Source organism: Trichoplax adhaerens, genomic scaffold (assembly GCF_000150275.1).
Source record: "Trichoplax adhaerens TRIADscaffold_1 genomic scaffold, whole genome shotgun sequence".
NCBI classification, from domain to species: Eukaryota; Metazoa; Placozoa; class Uniplacotomia; order Trichoplacea; family Trichoplacidae; genus Trichoplax; species Trichoplax adhaerens.
The window spans coordinates 5,687,602-5,712,933 of NW_002060943.1; the positions used below are offsets into that span (position 1 = coordinate 5,687,602).

General features: G+C 32.6%; 2 protein-coding genes across 2 annotated transcripts; one reads left to right on the forward strand and one right to left on the reverse strand.

Moving 5' to 3' along the window:
• Positions 1-2,771: 2,771 nt before the first annotated feature.
• TRIADDRAFT_19172 (uncharacterized protein) lies at positions 2,772-5,132 on the reverse strand (the record flags this gene model as incomplete). The annotated part of the gene is made up of 1 exon (XM_002108665.1): positions 2,772-5,132. One exon carries the CDS (start codon positions 5,130-5,132, stop codon positions 2,772-2,774), a length of 2,361 nt encoding a protein of 786 aa, XP_002108701.1.
• Positions 5,133-10,762: 5,630 nt separating this feature from the next.
• On the forward strand, positions 10,763-14,362 carry TRIADDRAFT_51901 (uncharacterized protein; the record flags this gene model as incomplete). The annotated part of the gene is made up of 7 exons (XM_002107876.1): positions 10,763-10,791; positions 11,789-11,841; positions 12,093-12,225; positions 12,974-13,143; positions 13,461-13,517; positions 13,751-14,032; positions 14,169-14,362. 7 exons carry the CDS (start codon positions 10,763-10,765, stop codon positions 14,360-14,362), a joined length of 918 nt encoding a protein of 305 aa, XP_002107912.1.
• Between the last annotated feature and the right edge of the window lie 10,970 nt (positions 14,363-25,332).

Consider the following 25,332-nt stretch of genomic DNA (forward strand, 5'->3'; position numbering starts at 1 on the left):
TGGTTCATGGTGGTGGTCTACCTTCGACAATCAGCAGTCGCAATCATTTCTTGACAATGTGCATAGCTGTCTTGTACAATATACTGTACAAGTGTACACTGTACAAGTACAGTATCTGTATTGTACCGAGAGCTATTTCACAGTGACTAGTATACCGTGCCAGGCACCAAAGAGTACGAGTCTCGCTCGTGTCCTGCACAACTGTCCAATAAGTGTGTATGGGTAGGCATTACTAGAAGAAGACCCGGACTGATCACCGCCTCAGACAGGCGGACTTTCCTTACTGTATGAGCCTGTCAATATCGAAAAATGACTTCTTACGTTATTAGTATAGATTTTCCACGGCTGTTTTCTAAATCACTAGTACTAATTTAAATAGCGTCTACGATCTTATGAAAGTTTTTCCAAGCAGAAATTTGTAACAGATAGTAAGATTCAATGCAATATGACTTAATTTAGAAAATATCAGCCAATTTTAAATCGACCCTTTACTGCACATACTAAAGTATTGTCATAATGCAGTGTTTAGCACTCTATTTTAAGGCCATGAGGCCTAAAATGTCTGTCCGTCCAAAGAGTGATTAGTCCTGTCCTGGTCTAGGTCTTCTGCCAAAATTATTGAATTTTTAGCATTTTTATTTTCGTTTTTCGGAAGATTTTACCATTGAATAAAATATAAGAAAATGAAATGAAATGAATGTATTTTTTAGTGCTGCAAGGGAAATGGGTAGCGTTCGGACGCTTTACTTGGATTGGTGTTATTATTGTTCTCGTGTGAACTGGACACTTGCAATAGTTCAGTCATGGACTTCTAAATACAAATGAGTTAGCAGGATAAGAAGGGATGTGCAGCAGTCCTATGGAGGTGATTGAAAGATCTGCTACTGTACTGTGTATTTAGTGGTAGAGTAACTCACTGTACGTTTACAGTACTTTACTACTACTCAGACTACTCAATATTCTTTTCATATTTATCCCAATTTATGTATTAGTAAAGTACTGTACATTAATAAGGCAGAACCATTCTGCATCCAACAGAGGCTATAGCCGCGATGCCTACACTACAATACTGTACTGTATATTACTGTGCCTGTACTCGCACACGATACACTAGACAATGTGCGGTATCAGCAAACCCTCATTTATCATAGGCCCTATGCGCTTAGGTTACGAGACGTTTAGGTCCATGTCTTCTTTTAGTAGTCCATGGCTATTTCTATTTGCTACTGTGTTAAATCATGGTTTCAGCTATGCAGTACTATGACCACAGTCCATAATTAATCATGGAAATCTATGTTTCGTTATTATGATCAGCTCGTCGATTCCTCGCCTGTCATACTTCACGTACTGTACTGGTCCTTTTTACTTTATATATATATATCACTGTCGACTCTAAACTAGTAATTGGTTATAGGAAATTTTTAGGCATATTGATTCTAAAAGTGTTGTCGACAGGCGATTGCAGTTACAGCTTGGAAGCTTACTTACATGCTCACAATTTCACAAACATTAGTGAATGTCACCAAATCGAATATTCTTACCATGGTCACTGTGTGACTATGCATCTTGCAGTACTGTAATACACCGACTACACTAACTGTAAAAATATCATCAAGGGATTTATTCCTGGGGAACGAATCAGTCTATCTTGTCAATATTTGTAATTTTTATTGCACTTCAAAGGCTTGCAGGTGTAGTTGTTTAAGAAGTGATACAAATATAAAGCTAAATTCATACAAAGTAATGAAACTGATTTTCACAATTTCAATCTACACATGCGCTCCGACTTTGAGCATCCACTTTCAGCCTGAGACTTGAAAACAAAATTGTATAAGTACCATATGAAAGAAAATAGATGGTATACGTACACTATCTATTGAAGGCTAAATCCAAAAATATCCTGAAACGCACTTATTACGATACATAATTGAATATTCAATGATTATAACGTATTTTCCCTACAAGCTGATAGTATAAATTAAATAAAATAAAATGCTACTACCTTAAAATTTCGACACCCTGTAATCGTTACAATTATAATAATTTAATGAACAAAACGAAATTTGGGATTGGTTCAACATTTGCCTTAGTATTGAATTTATCAATGCTGATATGCCGTAATGCTACATTACCAAACTGTATAGTACTGAACTGCGTGAACAACCCTAAATGCTCGCATGCAGATGGCTCAATAATGCATAACTGTACTGTACTATACCGAACTATCATGAACGATTAACTATTGTATATATATATACAATTCTTTTATTGCTATAAACAACTTCAAAAGCCAGTTGATTTCTTGAATACGGTACAGATGTACACTTGTACAGTACAAATGGGACAATTGTAAATTCGACAGTACGCAACTGCATATCAAACGATCTTAACTCATCATCCGAGCTATAAATCTACTATTTAAAGGCTGAATATTATAAAATCTTGTTGATCCCTTTACCTAGCCAATATTAAACTGATTTTTGTTGGTTAATTGTCAATTACTGTACGCATAGTTGGTACAAACTGTACAAATACTAAACTTGTATTGAGATTTTTAATAGTGGTAATTTCCCATTACAAGCTTTAATAAAATTTATATTTTAAGCATAAAAGTAACAGTTGATGGCAAGCGTAATTTACTTTGTCCTGCCAAAGATAGAATGCAATTTTGCTACGTATAAATTTACCGCTACGGCCGACATTCTTTTTGTAGGTGGCAAATAAATGTTGCGTTAAAGCTAAACTTGCATTGTGCGCCCCATCCAGAAACCTTATGCTTTAGGTTTTATAGCTGTTATATGCTGTAATTCTGTACGATCGCGATACTGAGCCTTCGCCTGATATCCGTGCTTACCGTGATGGCTGGCACCTTGATGATCACTAGATTGTGGAGCTCTAGGATCTTGCTTAAAGTATCTAGCATCTCCAGGGCCAGACGGCGGAAGACGTCTTTGTAATTGCGGATCTTGGTCATCGCGATAGCGTCGACTTCGACGAAGTGTTAACTGACGGTGCCTAACCATGGTTGGATTACTACTGGGTGTATGTACACTACAAGCTTTAATAAATAACGCCATAAACATAATAACACCAAGACAAATTAACGCTACAGCCCAAGGATACTTTTTTATCCAATCCAACAAATTCTGGATAGTTTCGGCAGAAAATAGAATATTCGTAAGTCTATTTAGTGGACCATCCTCGTTAACCTGTCTACATTTACCGAATACATCGCAATATCCAGTGAAGGCATTACATGGAGTACCCGGGGATAAATTCTTAACTCCAGAAATCCAGCTGGCAACAGCGCATTTGCTAGTCTTATTCATGCAACAAATGCTACACAAATCTGTTGTAACTGTGCAAGTACATGAAACTTGTCCGAACTTTTCGCATATAGATCCTTCGCATTGCCCTTCCTTACATACCTTAACACCATTAGCGCATGTAGTCTGAATATCTGGCTTTGGCTCAGCGGTTGGACAAGTATAATTAGTTCCATCACAGAAAGCTTCCAAGCTGCATTCTCCAGCCTTCGCGCAACTAACATTGCCAGCAGCCGGTTGGTAATTACAGGTTACCGGATTGCAGCACGGTCCCGCAGATGGGCTACATGTTTTTCCAGTGACTAATTGACAAGGCTTATATCCCGGCGGAGTAAGTGCAGAGTTTTCATATGGCGCGTTGCAACAACTATCTTTGCATCGCTGCCGATAGCCACAGTCACAGGCTTCACCTGCCTCAACTACCCCATTACCACAAATTGCTGCTTCTCTTGAGCGGAAACAACCGCCAGAGTTCGTAGCTCTACTATTTAATATAGGCTTAATGTAGTTTTTGCTGCAGCTAGAAAATTTCTTGTTATTAACCTTATTACCGGCCGTTGCTTTTGGATACATAATAAAGTTACCTACAGAACCACCAGGAGCACAAGTTGGATTAGTTGTTGGGTCATGTTGAGATCCGAAATTATGACCAAGCTCATGTGCTAGAGTAACCTCTGTCACTGCTGTGCTTACGTGAGATCCATAGTTCAGAATAGTAACTATGGCTGAATTCAAACTCATTGATTGTCCTTTATAGGGTTGAAATCGATCGCAAATACCACCAGCACCACCAGCGCCAGCTACCCAAGCCAGCCCTAATACTCCATTTTCGAAGTCGCGATTAGCAAAAGTCACAGCCAGACAAAAATCGTTGTGATTAGCTTGTGAGGCTATATCTAGATACTTGGATACGCCAATGTTAGCTGGAGCGAAAGGATTGTTAGGTTGAGAAGCATCTGCTGTAGTATTGATCTTTATTCTTTTGATAATAAAGCCAATATTATCTGCGAGGCCATCACCATCAAAATCAGTTGATGCATACATTCTTGTAGCACTTTGAACCAGATTACTTAGAACTCCAGTCGCTGTTTCAATATTATTATCGTAATACTTAGTAAACGTATGATCAGCTTGCACTAACAACTGGCAGGTGTTTTGAGTCGGCAATTCGCGGGAACCACGTTGTATATTTTCTTCGGAATTTTTACGCGCATTTAACGGACGTTTCATTTGCCTGACTTCTTCTATTTTCTTTGCTACTTCTTGGTCAATTCCACACCCGCTGATAGGATGTGATCGTTTAAATCTTATATCAGACTTTCGATAAATAACAGAGTGAAATTTCTCTGGTGATGAGAAATAAGGTTTACTAGATTCTACGTAGTATTCATCTCCGTTGGAAATAATTTTTCCATGAAACTTATCATCCACTATTGTACCGTAAACTTCAGAATCTGACTCATCAGCTAGTTTGCCTTTCATTACGATACTTCGGTCGAACATATACGGTTTTCCGGATGATTCAACAATAAAATCGTTCGTAAATAGTCCATTGTCAGGTTCTAAGCGAAGTTTAAAGTGACGATCAAAAGCCCGAAAGTTCAGGCTTACAGGACTGTCGCCGACCGATCTCTTGATGCGATTGGATTTTCGAAGACGAGTTGTGTCGTAATTTAGTGTGTCATACACGTCAATATTGCCATTTAAATTCTTTCTTACCAAAGCGAAGCAGAACACAGCGTAAAATAACAGCAAAAGGGAGAGAACGATCGCTTTATTAAGCCATTGGCTTAGATAGACAGCCATTACAGAGCAGCACTATCGTTTAAATTTTCTACCAAAAAAAAGAAACAACAAAGAATCAATCTACAGTATGTTTCCGTCAAATTATGCTAGAGAAGCTTAGTAACTTTTAACATAAGCGTATTCAGTGTCTAAGCATTCAGTTTCACAAGTATGTAATCTGTTTCTACTGTAGGCAATAATGAATGTAGGCTGAACTAGCTGAAGATTCTTATCAGTCAAAAGTCTACGGCGCAACAATTCAGGTCTTATTTCTGAGTGATTTTTTTTCAATTTAAATTGCCAACATGTCCAATGTGGTTGACCCAGAGTAATAAGATCGTAATACGCATCCTACAGCCTAGAAATGAATGCACCATAGACCGAAACTACTTATTCGAGCATAGTATTGCCACACAGAATATCAGTTAAGAGTATCCGTCGAAAGCCTCTTATTTAAGCAACGTAAATTATGCTAGCATTACGTAATTGAATAACGTACGGAAACATGACAGTTATTCGAAAATACGAAATGTTAACAAATCCTTATTGCACTACGTTTAGCCAGCATGTAAATTTTGCTTTCGATCGTTTATTCATCTGTCTTGCTTCGGCAATACGTGAAGTTTCGTAAATCAGTTTGATAGGAAGAAAATTACAATGAGAACACAAAATCAGCATTTAAAGGAATTAATACGCTAGAAATCATTCAATCTCTGCGACACATCTCGGTTTCTACGAAATAAGTATCCAAGAGACAGTAATGTTATGATTTATATGGATTATCTTGAGAGATTATAATCATCCGCTATCTCGGCATTGACACATTGAAGTAGTGTAATTAATTTAGGAAGGGCTTACGTGATCCCTAGTCGAAGGCGTTACTGCGGTGTGTTTTAGCCTCGAACGTTAAAGTTTCACCTGGCAAGTTAACACTCTTGTCTAGTTTGTTGCAGCAAGTACAGTACAGTAACGTAAAATTAGATCGAGTCTAACATAAACAATATGAAAACTGTACGTACAGTAATGACAGACGCGTAGTTGTATGCCATCAAAAATCGTGCCTTTCATCCATTTCCAGTACAGCGTTTTATAAATCATCTACTCTTGCACACGTACAATATTCAGTACAGTATAATGCTGTATTAGCACAATACAAAATAAATATTTCCGTAACTGCGTTCACTTAAGAATTAAATTGTTCAATAACAACCAGTCCTACACGATAGCTATCTAATTGATGAGCTAAGGGCGGAAATGTCATGGTCGCATATTAATAATTTGGTCACATTTGACGAAACTTGAAATTATCATGCTACCGATATGAACTGTGCAACAATAGTAGCGCCAATAACACCTCTTTATTTCGAAAAAAAATCGTGAATGTTACTATTTTTCCCCTGTAAATTACCAATCATTATATAGTATTGAAAATATCCGTTTACTGTACTGTACAGTAAAATAATATCTTTCTCTGAGTATCTGTCAACTAAAGTAAAACGGTCATGCCAATGTGCAACAATGTACTGCATATCCTCTTGAAAAAATATAGTACTGACTGTGTAATGCAGTTGATGGTCAACAAAATATAGTGCAATATTTGAAAATTTTGAATCGGTGTTAGAATCATACTAGAAGTTGATCTATCTTAAGATATGATCCAAAGGGAATATTTGTTCAGTATACTGTACATCAGGAAACTCACACTAAATCAATCAATTATCTATCTAAAACAGGCGGATTCAAGTTTAGTCGATGATATTTGTCCATTCGTATCGTCACTCCCGGATCGAAAGTCTATCGTCCTGTATCGATGAATTGATTTTTGAAACTTTTTCAATAAGAAGATGTACATATTATGCTTACCAGAAGGCACTATTCACAGTTTGGCTTGTATTTATTCAACGTCAGATTCACTGATCAGGTAGTCAAGGTTGACGGAAGACTTGCTCGTTTCTGAAAGGCAAATTGTCTCAGCCGGGCTTGCGCTAACTTGACAATGATGCCGTCTACTGGACTGTGCGCGTCAAGTGCTGTCTAAATGTCTAATAGTGTCTATGTCAAAACTGTAACAAGAGGCGGTTATACGTTACGTGAAACAGTGTGCTGTTGACAGCCTGTAGTAGTCAATTCGATTCGATTTTATCATGTTTTCTTTCCTTTCTTTTAATTACACTAATGTTCAGTATGATGATTCATAGTTGAAGTTTTGGTTGAAGTAAACAACAACTACAGTACTAGAACCTGTAATTTGTACAGTACAGTACTGTAGTGGACTGCACTGTACACTGTACAGTACAGTACACTGAGTACAGTACAATAGATGGCTCAAATAGAATTCCCGACGATTGAAAATATACTGAACAGTGAACAGTATGAAAACACAATTCTAAGACCAAATTAGTAGACAAATTTGGTATCAGTCGATTTACAGTACAGAAGCAAGACATCAACATTTACCAAACTATTACCTACGGGTACATACAGAATAATACAGTACTTAATATTAGTATTCCTTAATATAGTCTGTTAAATTTATGAACAAGATTCTGAAAACAAAATAATAAACACAGAGTAACAGTACAGTACAGTACATCCTGGAATCCCGGACAAAAATCAGTCTGCAGTACAGTACGTACAGTACAGTACAGTACTGTACTCCATGCTGCACTGCGCAATGTACAGTACAGTACTGTACAGTACAGTACTGTGTAGTACAGTACAGTACAACCTACTGTACTATATACTGTACAGTACGGACAGCACACAGTCACACACCAAGGTACAATGACGTCATCATCTCCACCTGTGATGTGGTCATGGACTCACGGAGGAGTCTGAACTCCTATCAACACCCGTTACCGGTTACTATAGTGAAAATTTGAAATTGACGCCAGTTTATCCATTAATTTCAACTCCAACCATGTCATAAGTTCGTTTACCACAATCGATTCTTATTGAATAAATTTATTAAACGTTTTAATCCAAGACAAAAGTTGACAGGTAGGTTGGATCAGGGCGTGGTTGCTTCAGGGTCGTTCAAAAATTGGGAGAGGCTTGTAGACATACAGTAGCGTAGATAAATACGCGTACTTTTCAGTTGTGGACTAATAAATGCATAAAACTGATATGAAGTGGTCTGTCTGTTAGAGTATTCAGTAAAATGTCAATGGTATGCCAAGTAATGTGGCACAAGCAGAGCGTTATTACTAATTGCTAGTAGTCCATGGCTAAGATTACAAAGGTCAAAAATGACAATGATAAATGTAGTCACAGTGGTGCTGCCAAGTTAATTCGAGTAATAGCATAATTCGTAATCTTGAATCCTCGTCATGTACATGGTACAGTATACATTTTGCTACGTATTTTTGGCTATGACAAGTGTAGACTTTATCATGAATTAGCAAAATGTAAAAAATATGCCATTCCTCAACATAAATAAATAAAAAAAATATAAATTGATACGTAAGTCTATTTACTGCCTATCTACCGTACACAAGTGTCCTGACTATATACTGTACTATGGTTCAGTCATAAAGCAGATCGCAGAAAATGAACACTAGGGCTAAAGGCCGTCAAGCGAATGACGTACTACCGCATTTTTACAGGACGGCGTAGGTTAGCATACTTACTGTATGATATTTAGTAACGACTTACAAATTTATTATAAGAAACTTTCTACTGACTGTGCCCAGTGCCAATTATGCTGCAGCATAGAACAGTACCGTCAGTATTCAGTGGCAACTATCTTTAAATGTATATATATGTAGCATGCTACCTTATATTATACTATTACATTTTTCTTACTGAGAGAGCAATACGAATACTGTTAAAATGAGAGAGTTTATGGAACGATGCTTGATATCAAACCTCCGTTTTAGCATTCCTGTGATATAATTGTAATCTTAATTAAGTTGAAATTTATAATCCTTCGCCATGATAAATACAGGTAAAACCGATGAAGATCGATTATATATTTATTTCACTTCCCAATTATGTGTAGATCAAATAGTCTCGTAGAGATTTTACCTTCCCTACGGCTAATGTAATGTAGCTAACGGCTATATAAATGATAATCGGGAAATACTCATTTATGCCCTAGAGGCGATTAAAATCTCATATGTCTTGAATATGACATATGGAACAATTTAATCACTGCAGTGCAATGTTAGCCATTATTATTAGTTATGTCATTACTCAAATTGAAATGAACAATCTTTTCACTGATCTCTTCAGTTATCAATAAAATGGTTCAAAATTGGGCACGAAAGTACATCAATGAAATATCGTTAATGAAGTTCAGTAACTAACTTTATCAAAGCAATCTACTTATTCTCTTTCATGTATAATATACCTTAGGTAAAGGCGATATATGTTTAAATACGTACAACCTGTGATACTATGAAAAAGGTTCAAAAGAAATGATCGGCTAAATACGGTATGATCAAACAGTCTATTTGCAGCTTAGCATAATGCTATTCTTATGGTTATGAAGAGAAGTACCTAAAAACGATGGTGCAGCATATGTATATAGCTTATGTCAGTAAATCGAATATTTAACCTTCAGATTGAATCAAAAGCAAGAAAAGTGAAATTATTACATGCGTACGTGTATATAATTATTTTAAAGGCTTGTGCATATCATCTAAAGTAGAAATGCAACCTCCTTATAACTACAGGTATGCAATATTACGAATTGCATAAGTATTTATTTAAAACCTGTAAAAATTATACAATTCTGAATTAAAGTACGTACCGTACCTTTTGGTATGAAATTTCGTATTAGGAACGCCTAATCGAATGCGATATCTCTTCGGTAGTAATAACTATGGCTTCTTGAAGCATGGATTGCAAATTGATTTCTTTTATTCAATGGAAGCTTACATTTACAACTGTATATAGCTTATGTATTCAGATATGGCGTATAAATGGGAAATCGGTAGATATATTACACTTTAGCAGATTAAAATTCTTAGCATGGCAGTCTGATCCATTACACAATAATGTATTATAGTTCAAAATTTTGTAAATATTAGAAAATTCTAATAGTCATTATCATTGTCTAAACTAGGACATTATTTGCTTTTCGGGATACAATAATTCTTAACGTACAAATTTATATCTATCTATTTATTAAATTAATGTTATTTCAGTATGTTTTGTTCAAACTACTGTACTTAATAGAAATGATCATTAAAGGATTGAATTTGCGGTCATTTCTCTGAATGTATGTTTATAAAAATAATTTTGTGCTACAACATATATTTTGAGATTGAGAAGTTCTTTTGCGATACTGGTCAACAAGAATTAAATAAATTATCATTTATAGCAACGTTTGTTTATTTAACTGCGAGCAGACTAACTGCATCTTTTCAGATGATTGCTAATTTTACTAATATGGGTAAACACGTTAATATTACAAAATAGAAGAAAAATGAAGATATTTTAATATTGCAGTTATCATATCCTGGACTATTGGTATCATATTTATCATGTATCTCATGCTGCATGAAATTTTTCTAGAATTTTATTAGTGCCTTGATTTACGAACTACACTCAAATTAGTTTTTTTTACTAAATTTAAAATCAAATGATAAGATTCTAAGTCTAATCATAATGATAAAGTAATAAATGGACATTATATACATCTATAGATGGAGTTACTTGAATTTGCATCTAATAGGTAAACTCGGTAGTAAGAGGATTCTTAAGAATGCATTCTGAAAAATGCGAAGGAATTGATTTATGAAAGTGTTATTAAATACTAACCCTTTTAAGTGCGGCTAATTAGGAGCAAGGACTGCCAATTTAGATATATCATTGAATGAAAGAAATTTTAATATTGTTCTATGGTCAACTTTTATTGACTTTACATTCTTATTTGATTACTAATGTAAGATGTCATTACAGATGTTAAATTGGGAGAATTACGTTATTAGCGTAAATTGTATTTACAGATGAACTCATGTATTTTTTTACGACAAATTTCAAGAACTATTCACGTTGCACCTTCTTAATATCTTATTGACGTAAAAAGATATCTACTAATTGATTGGCGTAGATTTTTCGTCATTCTCCATTCATTATTAAAGTAATATCTCAGCACTAGAAATAAATTTAATCGCATAAGACTACAGGCCTTCATTGTTAGCAGTTTAATTCAGTTTAATTTCACAATAAATAATTCTGGAAGCATGATTAGGGCTTTTATTGTTATTTCTTGTCATCTCGTCTTATACTACGCCGCTACTACTTTCATGTTTCTAGTTAACTCCTTTTATCGGAATTTTAATACCTTTTTTTAGATGAGCAATAATTTATTCCTTTGAAGTTTCTTACTGTAGCCATATCATAATTTTATGTAGTTGACTGGCTATTATAGATTATAATAAACTATCAGTTCACAGGCTAGAAGACAAAAGTTGCCTAGTCTAAACAATTGAATTATGTTGTCTACTATTAATACGACAGCAACGATAACGAATAAATTTAAATGGATAATAGATAGTCGATTTATTCAGCACAGTATGAAATCATCCGATCAATAGTTGATTAATAGGCGTCCGGTGTTGAAATAAGCATTGAATTTGAAAAAGATTAAGACAATGCGCTCATACATAAGACTGATGAACTCATGCGAATTATGATTATTGATTCAATATGTGTTTTTTTTTCTGTAGGCAATTTTTATTGTTATTAGTTGAAAGGATAATATATGTTATTTTTCTATCGAGTAAGTTGTATTGCATGATATCTTCTGATTGAAAGTAGTTATAATGACTACTAGCACTGAAATTTAATTACATAAGTTATTTGACTAAATAGATCAGCCACCGTACGGTACATGTAGTTATTGTCCGATCAAGATGATGGTTCGACACCATTTATGGTTACTAAGCATCGTTTTCTTCACTTTCATTTATAGTGCATATTCCTCTCGTACTTTAAATAATTATTTAAATGATCCTAGTTCAAAATTAATAGACTATTTATCAATTCGATATGAAGATAAGCAGAATTTAAAGAATAGTCTAATATGGAAGAGAAAATATATCTTTTGCCCATCTCGATATCTGTCGTTACTTTTGTATAGCCTGCCTTCAGATTTTGACAAAAGGTAAGTTGAATACTTTTTAACTGGATGCCTTGCCGTATAACCTAGACGTTTTTAATGATGCTCATTTTATCAAATAAAATTCATATTTTATTCATAGCGTGTATTAATGACAGATTAAATGTTGTAATGTCTTCGTCTAGATGATTCATGAATAAATGTGCTTAAATCAGTAAAAAATCATACCATTGACCAACCGATCATGTAAAAGTTGTTAATTGAACTAAATAATCACGATTATCGACTTTCAGAAAGGATATTCTTCTAATTTAATTTGATTTGACTTTAAGTCACTTGCAATCTAAATTAGATTTTTAAACTTGATAGTACAGTACATGACGATATTGCTATCACCACTCGCAAAGTAAAGATGCCGTTTCAACTACTAAACAACAAAAAATTCTACTTGTACATTGTAAATAATGTAACTAAATGTAGCCAATATGTAGTTACCGCAACATTGTCAATACATTATTTAGCTTTTATTTTTTAGTCAAATAGAATCCGGATACCCATGTTCAATATCGAATCATCGTTTCTGTATTTCTCTTTAGCTATTCACTTTTTCATAAGCATAGTTTCAATCTAGTTTGTAAATCACACACTAGGTCTCTTTAGCCGTTTAGTGTGTTCCCGGTGAAATTTAGATAACTTAGCCTTATTTTTCTCTGTCGGTTTTCGCTAATCAGTTTATTAAACATGATATGTTGTTCTATCTTAAATTGAAGTAGCTATCTTTCTTAAAATTTAGTATACTAAGTGAAGTTAGTGAATGTAATGGATCGGTGTGGAATCTATTCAAACTTGCTTATCAACGGGGACATAATTTATCAATTAAATGTCATGGGCCGCACTCACTAAATGGAATTAGTTTGAATAACAATTTCATCAATAAAGATGTATATAGGAAAGCAGATGAAGGTAAAGGTAACAAAATATCTAGTTCTATTGACTCTCGACTATCTACTAGTAGTGGTAGATCGATATCGTCAGAAAATTATTTTTACAGTAATTCTGTTCAAAGATCGTTTACCTACAGTGTACCCATATGGTGTATTCACAATCATTGCTCCATTTCACTAAACTATTGTCTCTTGTATGAGACTCTATTACTTGATAGAACACATTATCGAACTTTACTATATAAACAGAAATTTTCAGAATTGTTCACATCACTGTTAACGACTGATCATCAATTTCTATTCTATCATTGATCTGATATATGATGATTTTTACAGTAGACTATAGGGCTTCAAAACGTCATAGCAGATCAGCTAATACGAAGAGACCCGTTGGTAAGTGCATTTGTTACCTCTGATGAGAATATATTTTCGTCTTGCGAATTATAAGGATGTATATTTAGTATGGGTTCCATATCAATGGAATGAATACTTGTTAGAGGAATAGTTCATTTTGAAGAAAAGAATTACGACTATACCAACCAATTTAAAGTATTATACGGTACATTAAGGAAAAAGTTAAAACAGATTATGAGTTAACGACTATGATTTTACTTTTTTGGGGATAGATCCAACATGCTATTTTGGGAATGGCAGCCTTTATCAAGGCGTTATTAATGTTACTATTGATGGAGAAAAATGTCTGCCTTGGCATATTGCTAATAGAACTAGCTATCGGCGAAGCAATAGTTTTTTCGGCCAAGATAATTTCTGCCGTAATCCGAATGGTGAACGTACTTCACCTTGGTGTTATGTTAGAAATACTACAACAAGTGGAATTGGCTGGGCTTACTGTCCTATTCCAAAATGTTTACAGGGTCAACCTACTCTGTCGACTTTATTGCAGCCAGGTATAGATTTCTTAGAAGCTGTTCAAATACATAATTACAGATGTTATAGTTATTGTTATGCAACCACTGTAATATTTAATTTAAGTAAACATGCAACTCGTATCTTATTATGTTGTGTTATGAATAAATTACATAGAAATTAAATCTCAGACGAGAGTTCGATTATCTGGGAATAATTCTAATCGTGGAATCGGCCGTGTTGACATCCAGTTTAATAGCACTTGGGGCTCTATTTGTGCTCATGGCTGGACGTTTTCTGAATCATCGGTTGTTTGCCGTCAATTGGGATATATTGCAGCATTACCGGTTGAAGGTGATGATCATTTTTAATCTTAATGGTTGATTTAATTTGTGTAGAACATTTATTTATTTAAGCAAAGAACAATAGCTTTACTCTCGTATCATCGAATAAACTAAAGCTTCTATTTACTTGATACTTTAATAACAGTGAAAGTAGCACTACGGAATGATGTAATACATTCTCAGTTAATTATATTCATATTAGTTAACCAAAAATAATTAGAAATTATGTACATGTTTTCATCCTATGCAATATCAGGGTCAACAAGTTTTTATTTATTATAGAAACTGATGCCAGTATCAACTTGCAATACAGCAATATAACGTTTTGGTTATCCAAAATATCGTGTTCTGGATTTGAATCAGCGATAAATGAGTGTAAAATATCATCTTTGAGATATCGAGGGATTTGCACCAGTAATAGAAAGATTGTTCACGTTAAATGTAGAACATGGCAAAGTCTAGGTAACCCGCATTAATCTCATAATGTATTGATATTGCTTAAATTTGATGCCTACTTATCTTATGATGGTATAATTCGTTTTATTCGCTCTTATTTACTAGCCAAACAGTATAACCTTACTACTAATAATAATGGAAAAGATCAAGTTAAACCAGACTGTGAAGGAAATAACAGAGATAACCATCAGACTGAAAATGCAGAGTCACTTACGAAATTCTACAGTGTCATTCTAATACCTTCAATTAGCGTGGCACTCATTTTCATAGCTTTCATTGTTATTATATGCATTCGGAGTCGGACTAGTAGGAGAAGACGAAGATATTTATGGTCATATTCGGACCCAGTCGAAGATTTTCAGTCACAAACTACGATAGAAGGCGGCACTTCAACAGGTTAAGATCATTTAATCCGCATAATAATGATTATACTATTTCTAATAGCGAAAGTCAAACGTTTATGGCACACCAGATTATTAGCACACTTGCAGTATCGAATACTGTAGGATGTTTGCTGATGTAATACTGGTTATTTTCGTGATTCAAATATTTAAATCTTTTACTAAGAATAATCAACCATTTTAAATGATGTAATGTTCAGAATATCAAGATAGCTAGTCGTTTGAAGTGATGATAAACTCATAAGCAAAAAGTAAACTACACTATTAAGACTCAAAAATTATTAGAAAAGTCTTTTAAATGTTGCAAGTTCATAATCTATGATAGACGTATACATAGAAAGAATGGCTGCAAAAGTAATTATCTTAGTAACTGTGTATGTTTCGGACGATTTAGAGTTTGCAATATTCACAAGAAACTATAAGGAATAACTTAATGAAATAGTAGTCTTTATTGCAGCTAGTATTAGGAGAAAAACGGTGTTATTGTACGTATAATGATATGAACTTGTCGAATAACTATAGCAAAGTAGAATAGGTAAAGCGGATAAGCTTACCCTGTAATTAGCATAACTAACAAAGTAAATCCATAAAGACGGCTTTTACAATGTAGGATGCTGTGATATATACCAATCACGAAATTCCAAATTTTAGAAAAATAAGGGCTTTATTGAATCTTATACAAAGATTAACTACACAGCTCTACTCTAGCCGAATACTACTTCTAAAGACTTCTACAACGAACTAACAGAATAATCTAAAGTTGCATGCTTTTATACTTTTCGTAGCATTCGCAGCTACAATCCGTATGGCAACCTTTTACCTTATTTTACACATAGTTAAATTATTCTTAGTAAGACTATTCTACTGCGGACCATCATTAATCCAATATGGATACGACTACAGTACTTACGTAGACATTATTCACACCAGCCAAAGTACAATGAATTAACCATATCCTAATATATGATTTACAGTTCTATTTTTACCTATAGCCATATTAGTAACTCAACAGCTTACTGTATATAGTCATCTGTACTCTAGCATAGAGTCTCTACCACTACAGTCTATAGTTACAGCTACCAAATATCTCTTAGGATAAATATCTACCGTACATTATACTACACATGGCTAACAGTCTACAATCACAATACTAAGTTACATTACAGATGCCTAGCGGGAAAGAATATTTATAATACAAATTAATAATGAGGATATCTTATTTCTATGCTATGGTATTTCTATATGATAATGAGATTAGATATTTTACATATTAACCTAATCTGATTTCGTATCCGTATTTTCAAATAAGAATTTTACTTACTAATTTTATCAACAGAACAAAATAGCAACCTTAACTCTTAACCACATATCACAGACTTAATAGATAGAAGTATATTTCAAAAATATATGATAAGGCTATTCTGCTACGCTCCGTCCTCAAACTACAGTATTAAACTATAACTTACTCTATGTATTACGCTGTAGCAGACGAGGAATTCTAGAATAAAACATTAATGTCTATCGTGTAAATTACCCATACCGTATTAACTAGATCAAATCGAAGTGTTTCTGTAAAATTTTTTGAAGACTGTATAATTATAATCATAGCAAACCATTTCAATACTAGTAGTAAGCTAGTACTGTATTCGTGATAAAGTAATGTTTACTTATCGATTCTGTATTAGTGACACAAAACAAGCGGCCCAACCATAAATTTATGGCATTAAATCTAGTGTATTTTTGAATAAGACATTGTTACTGTCGATGTCTAGATTCGGTAATATTCAAAATCGCAGTTATACGATGAAATATTAAGGGCTATAACAACAATAAAATTACTGTAACTGACAAAAATGAAAAATTTGATACTATTACTTAGATGCAACGTTGAGTAACGGAACTGTCACTTTTTATTTTACTGTCTTAGGAATAAATATATTACAGGAAAACTTGCCGAGCTATGATGATGTTGTTAAGAACAGGAAATATATATCATGCTTGGAAACTATCGTATAATACAACGTGAATATTTCCTTTAATTCCAAAGAACTCATTCATTGGACAGGATTTGGAATAGTTTGATTTTGCATACTATATTTAAACTATTAACATTAATATATTCCTTATATCGATTTCATTATAATTATTAGTAAGTCTTAAATAATCGCTTCCATTATAAATTTACACAATCTATTACATATGTTCAAGTATTTTAAAAATGAATCTTTAGATACCCAGCGCGCTAGGTAGTCCAATAGCCGTAATTTAAAGTCTTAAAAGCAAAATTTTCATTTATATTAAATTTCCTTTATTTTCCATTCATGCTGTTAAGTAAAGATAAATTAACGCCAAGTCTTATACATGCTAATATATTTTAAGTTGATCTTCATTACGTCACAACACTTTGCTTTGAATATATCAAAGTATTTATTTCAATATTACTATGATTGTTATTTGCTCAGTTTAGGAACATACTATATACAGTATATGCTTTTACCGTCTTATTTTCTGAATATACTTTAGTAGTTCATGTTTATGCTCGAAATTTTTACAGCTAAGAATATTTACGAAAATGGATACTAACTCAATATAAATTATGTAAGCAAATTTATGCTAGAAATAAAGTAAATTGTTTTAGGTATTTGCTCATATAGTAGATATTTCACATATGCTTACTAGAGTAGTAGACTTATCTGCTGTAAAATTGAGTCAAAATTCGGTCTACTTAATTTGCAATTAGAATTTTACGGCGATAGATTAGTCAACATGCTTATCGGCGTAAAATTAATCCTTTCGAATTATTTAAAGCAATCAGCTATTTGATATTCTTTATTTTAGAAGTTGCATTAGCTTTCTTTTGGATATTCTGAATTACTTAAGTTTATTACGAACACATTAGTATAAAATGGCTTTAAAAATTATAAACTCAGCCTTTACCTTTCGATATTGGCTACACAGTATGAGTAACTGCCCCAAATTTTCTCTATATACGAGTATAAGATCCAAAATATAATCTCCAAATTTTGCAGTAAGGGTTTTAAAGATTTTAATTTTATATTCTGTTTTATACCCGTGTATTGGCCCTATATTTCTTTCAATAATTGATCATGATGTAACTACAGAATCTGAACTTTAAAAATAAATAGTAATTATTAATTACTATCATTTAAACAAAGTAAATCAGATTCATGCTCACCAAAGAATTAAAAATGAAATAATTCACGTATATTGTATGATTGTATCGAAAGTTTGATAGAATTAATGAATGATAATGTTAGATAGTTTGATATGAAATCCAATCAAATTTCTTCATAACTACAAAATAGTAAGCCACAAAGTGATAGTTAAATCACTACTCATCATTAATCTTTCAACCTTGTTTCTGAATTCTAAAAATTAATGTCCTGTTGTTTAAGCCACAAGGAATATCGTTAGATTATCTTCTAAAATTTGTTAGTATAATTTACGTAAGAATTCATTTTCGAAATTTCTTCGTTACATTAGTGAGATGTTGCCTTTACCATGTATCGTATTATAATACAAAAAGCATACGTTTCTCATAACATACTTGTCACAATTTCACTTCTGCGATAAGGTAACTTACAGTAAAAGTCTATAAGTAGCTACTGACTTAAACGCCCCTTTTACTTAACGTTAAACACACACAGCCGAATACCGTGAAGATGAAACTTTTATTAGCAAAGATACATCTACAACTTTTACCACACCACTCAACTCAAATGTTCCCGTTTATATAGGAACCGTCTAATTTGTAAACAACAACAGTATTATTATTATACCTTACTAGGAGAAACATCTCGAACTGAGATGTTCCTTACATAGCTTTTCTATCAGTAAATATTTTGAATCTCTTACTGATACTTAATTTTAATGGAAGCTTGTAGGTTGTCTAATTCAACTATCATCAACTAGAACTTGAATCATCTTACTGCTATCTATCACACAATAAGAATCAATATCAAATATGCGAAGAACTATCACAAACAACATCCACGTTAAGGCATGACTTATCTTATCTAGCACTACAAATATGGATATTCTCCATATTAGCTACTTCTGTTCTTACTAATCTATCCTAATGACAAGGCAACACCGCAACAATTCTATACGTATATTAAATACGCAAAAAGCATATGCCGATCAGCACTATGTGATCAAAAGAATGAGTGAACTGACACCGTTGACCACAGTTAGGAATCTTGAAGGAAAAATATACGTAGTAACTTAATATTCTTTGACGTTCTATATGCAACGAGAAATATCTTTCATTTTATGATGGCTAAATCTTGGTCTTAGATCTCACACGATCTTGTGTCCTTCATGATCCTTCATGATAACATCTTTACTCCGATCGTTGCTTAACGGTAAACTTATTCCAAACTTATAGTAAGTTACTGTAGTTATACATATTGGCGACAGCAATTCCAATGTAATCAATAGCGGCTTAATCAAAAGATAACCGATGACTGGTATATTATCGTAAAAATATAGCATAAATTTAATTGGGTTTAACTGAAATCTATATTATCGTTTCAAATGAGTTCTTACAATTTAACTTAAGAATGGCAATATGGTTATTATATTTAGCCCATACATTGAAGTATTTACTCGTAATTGTTAAACAAGTCAAATTTTTCTCACTAGTGCACTGAACCTAGAATCATCTATGTTGTATATTATCAAAATTAAATTTCATAATGTTGCTCCTCCTAATAAACAGCTTAATATATCATTAGTGAGAAAATCTGCATAGCTGGATAATGTTTATGATAGTATACCAGATATAAAAAAAGTATGGTTCAATGTACTTTCTTTTTCATTATTCAGCTGTAAATGCATTAATTTCAGTTAGAATAAAATAAATGTAATAATCCAACCTAGACTCGTTCTTCGTAACTTGATTGTTTTTTTTGGATTGTAATAACTTTATTAGAACTAAATGTGCATTGTAAAATTTTGAACAATAAAGTATGAAGAGTCTCAAAAATAATTGGATTGGATTTTGCTTATTTATATATTAATATGATTGCTATTGTTATTATTCCAAGTTTCAATCAAATATATGGGAACAAGTAGAAAAAACATTTGAATACTGTAGTACGTTATGATTTTCTTCTCAATAGATTTTAATATTACAGGCTGTGCTGTTGTTACAGTGTTATATACTGTATTAGAGTAGAAATATCTATGCTTGGATAATTCTGTTAGACTATCCTTATTTAGTTAACTTTTAATTTGGATATACTATGTTTTAATATAGCACTGACTTTTTATGACAGTGACACTTATACACATACTGAAATTAATAGTTATAATAGGGAATGCAAATCATCTACTTACAGTTCGAATCATTGTGATTGTAATTTACTTATGGTAGATTGTAAATTATCATGGAAATGTTCCGTGACAGGACATATCGTAGTCTAACTATTCTGTATTAGTTATTACATGTCTATATTCGTAAATACTGTTGTCTGCATTTAGGTAGCAGTAGCTAAACTTAATATCTAATTCAGTAAATGATTCCGAGGTTAATTGTATTAACTATGACTCATAAACTATTGAGGAATAGTATATAAATGCAGTATATCGTGAAATAAAGAGAATTCTCAAACTTAGTGTTTAACTAAAATACGAGGCGTTTAAGTCTTTGTGCAGTCTGCTAGTACAGCAAAAGTGTTTGTGATAGTGCAGATATCGTTCCTTGATACGTGGTTCAAGGAATTGACTTATTGATCGTACGTTACGTTATCTTGTTGCAAAGCTGTTTTGTGACAGCTGTTAAAATATTACAATCTAAATACTAAGAGAATGAAATGACTGAGGAACTATGTTGAGATATCGGTTTGGTTCTATGACGACTAATAAGCACCTACTATTGATCAAAATAGATGTAATTTCTAATTTTTTCATGTTCACTATATTAATTGTTAGTTGAATTCAGAATATTTCTGTCTAGTCGATCGTTATACAATACTCTATGTCATTGCCTTCTTTATCTTGGCGTAATAAAATGCAAACAGTTTTTACCAATTCAAGCTGTCTTTATTAGATTTGTGAAAGAGATTTGTTTCAAGCATTGCACTTACACAGATGGTGTAAGATAGTATTTACACGTAGTATAAGCATGAATCATGAAATGCTGAGGTTATAGCATTAGCGAATAACGAATCAAAGTAGATTCTAGGCGATAATAAGTTTCAACGCTGCAATGAGTGATGCAGGGATTACAAAGCATTCAAAAAATGGGTAAACATAACCATTGTCCATTTTTATAAGCTAAGCAATCTAATGACAACATTTTAAAAAGCTAGCTTTTTATGCAATCCTTCATCCTTTAGGATTAGAAATTGTAAAAGCAACATGAAATTTTGATGTAACAGAAATATTGAGTATCTATAGTTTTTAGGATAACAAGTGCCCTAGAATAATATCTTTAGAAATAAATTCAGGAATTTGATACACGTAACAGGGTCTCGAAAATATCATTAAACTTAAAGGCTGATTGCGACGTAAAATATATTATCAGCTACTTAAGACTGACGCGCACGAAATAGAAGATACCAAATGTATTTTTTTATATTATAACCAATTCATAGCATTGTAAATGTTAATTCGAAATCATTTTTATTCTTGTAAACCTAATTTTTAAGAATAGTTTAATACGTATATAAGAAAAATAGCCTCGTCTACGGCATGGTGAAATGTTTCTTAGCCTTAAGATTATCGTTAACTTTATTATCAGCACGGCACAATTGCTGTTTTGCAAGCTAGGTCTGAAACAGCTCTTAAACTTACTTTAGCATCTTAAGTACCTCTTTCAATGTCATATTTCTGATTTCAAATTCAAGTTTGATTAATTTTATGCCATAAAACATTGAATAATTGGTTTAAGCTTAAATAATTGAACTTTTCGTGCAGTTATATTCGTCTACGACTGATATGAAATACTACATATATAAATATATACGTGCGAATTTGCATATACTCTTGTTTATTATGAAGCAGAAGGAACAATGCTTTAAATCCAAAGGCTTCAAGAGAATTTCTGCCTTGATTTAAAATCCTGGGTTAAGATTCTAGTTATTTTCTATTTCACCGACGAGTTGAGGGTTAACTGTGAATATCAGATAAAAGAAAATGTTTTAGATAAATATTATCTTCGACCATTCTAAGGGTACAAAAATGGTTCACTTTACTCGCCCTTTACAATGACAATTTAGCAATAATTAATATCACGTTAAATACGGAATGAAAAGGATTTCAGTTCATAAGGACTGTTATTACTAAAAAATTAATAATTGATATTTCTTTTATACTCATCAGCTTCTAAATTATGCCTTACTTTCATTGAAGGATTTCATAGTTTCGGACTGATATAGCGAGGATTTGGTTATTGTGGATTTCATTTTTTTGCCCTTTTTCTCTGATTTAAGTTAGCGATAAGAGTAAAAATAAGATTGTTAACATTTTTCCTCTGATTACATTATGCTCATAGTCTATAAAATATACTGCGTTCTGCCTTTCAAATAACATCGCGATATGATGATTATACTCATATTTATGCTTAAAATCTTGAACTAGATCAGATTGCTTGATTATATTATAGCACATTCCAGAATCTTTAGAAAAATTATTGGACTAGCTAAATTTTTTTTTATTGAGGAATCTTTATATTTAATTCTTGAATGAAATAAAAAGTTGTCACAAACCAGCTTCGTGACAAGGATAACGTAAAACAAATCTCTAAATTACTATAGTCTCCGAGATTCAGTATCCCTTAACTACCTCACAAGAATTTAGGCGCCTTTGATTCTACAATTGAGAACTACTTTATTCAACTATCTGACGGATTTATATACCCTTCTACAGCAGCTAACATTCATGAGTCATCTTATAAAAATACTTAGGTGAGAACATCTGCTAACTAATTTTTCACAGTCGGACTACAACATGTCCATTCACAGAATCACTTCAGTGCACATTACAGCACAGTATTAAATTTACTGTAACACATTTACAATTAGAGTAATTCCTATTATAAGTAACTATTTGTAATATATTATCACTATATTATATTCACCAAATTTAGATAGCTATTTCTTTACGGTAGTTCGTACCGTGACGAAAGTATATAAGTATATTTGTAATAATACCTTTTCGGGAATAATTTCGTCTGTTAGTCCCTTCTTCTACATTTCCATTGTCGCTATCGTCTTCCCTAATAGCGATAAAACAGTATATAATCATTCCAAGCACTAAAAATCCACCAATAGAGCAGCCTAATCCTATCCAAATTGCATCTAAATCATTCATGTTTGATGTGGAGTTGCAGTGGTAAGCTATTTGGCAAGATCTTAGGAAAGTAAAAGTATCATTGCAAGATAACAGCTTAAATACTCTAAGCATCTACGATTATGAAGAATAGATGACGTATTTTATATTATTATCCATCAGCAGGAAATAGACAATTAGCTATTTTATTCCTTATAAAGTACACTCTTGCAGTTTTTCTCTGAAAAGTCCTTTAGAATCATTCAAATGAGCTAGTAAAGTACCCTATTACTAAACGAGCCTACCCGATATAAGGTATCACTAAAAACGAAGATGATAAAAGTTTGATAGTGTATGATTACTTCACGTAGAATCTTACGTAGTTAAAATGCATTATTATTGTTTTTATTTCAATGGATTAATTTGTAAAAACGAATTGAATCCACTACTTTACTTTAATGAATCATAATCACGCAATCTTTAATATAACTAGCGAATAATTAATAACCTTGAAGATACAGATATGCTAAGTTGTTGATATTTTGTAGACTGATTCATTTAATTACTGTGCATCGAGTAAATGCGGTGACCGACAATATCTTAAATTGCTTTGAATTCCATGTTTGCTTTCATACACAGATAGGTATAATATAATTCATCATACATAAATGGAGTTTTATACTATCTAATTTAAGTAGTAGACTTAAAATATATTCTCTTTATTAGACAGGATTTGAGATAAGAAAACAATACCTTAATCTAAGAGTTTATAAGATAAAGTTGAGACAAATAGTAGAATTAAAAATTTTATATTTCCATAAGGAGCATTAATTCATCCCCGTATTTTCTTATAAATATTTTTAGGTCTTCTTAATATAATTTATTGCAGACAATAGATAATGTAATACCTTTCTGACTCCATAGCTAATAATGAAGATACATATGCAATTTACTATTTTTAAACAATAAATGATAATTTGAGATGATACAACCACGACATACACGTAATTCTAGTTTTGGAATATTACATTATTTTAGCAAGAACGCTTTACTAAATATAACAGAATTGCTTCATATATTTACAATTAACATATTGTACTTTTAAAATTACCGAGAACAAGAAATGAATTCGCGCAATAAAAATTTTATATGATTTATATCTAGAGAAATTTATTTTTCGAATTCATACTTGCAATTGGTCTATAAACGAAGTTAAGCACTGTGCTTGTTGCAACCGATATGCTGATTGATAGTTTATTACTTACTTTACGTCATCTGAATTAAGTATCAAATTAACTGCCACAAATGACTTTTTTAATAATAAATGCCCGTAGGTCCATTAAAGATGGTCGACCATTTATGACAACTTCAAACTGATGTCCATCAACATTAAATTGATACTGAATACCATATACATAGCAGGCAAGTCCTTTGAAAAGTGAATGAGTTCTCAGCTTTTTATTATTTTTACCTTAGGGATTTTAGGAGCTTGATTAAGGAAAGATACTGTCAGGTGGTCAACTGATCTTTAGGGATTAAAGTTAACTTTTCTAAGAGTAAGTTTATGTAATAAATTTTTCGTGACGTATATATCAGTTCGGCTGAACCAAATTAATTATAGTGACAGTAAAAGCTTTTATTTTATTAAATTCCCAATAAACAAAGCGAAAAATCGACTATGGTGGTGAAGACACATATCTAATGCTGAATGTAATCCTTAGGCTAGGATTTTCGTTCTTCTAATTAGTAAATATGAAGAGAATAGTTTCAATTAATAGGAAAAAATTTGATAGCTGATGACCAATGGGTCTGTAAGGACTATAAATTCATTATTAAAATCTTCTG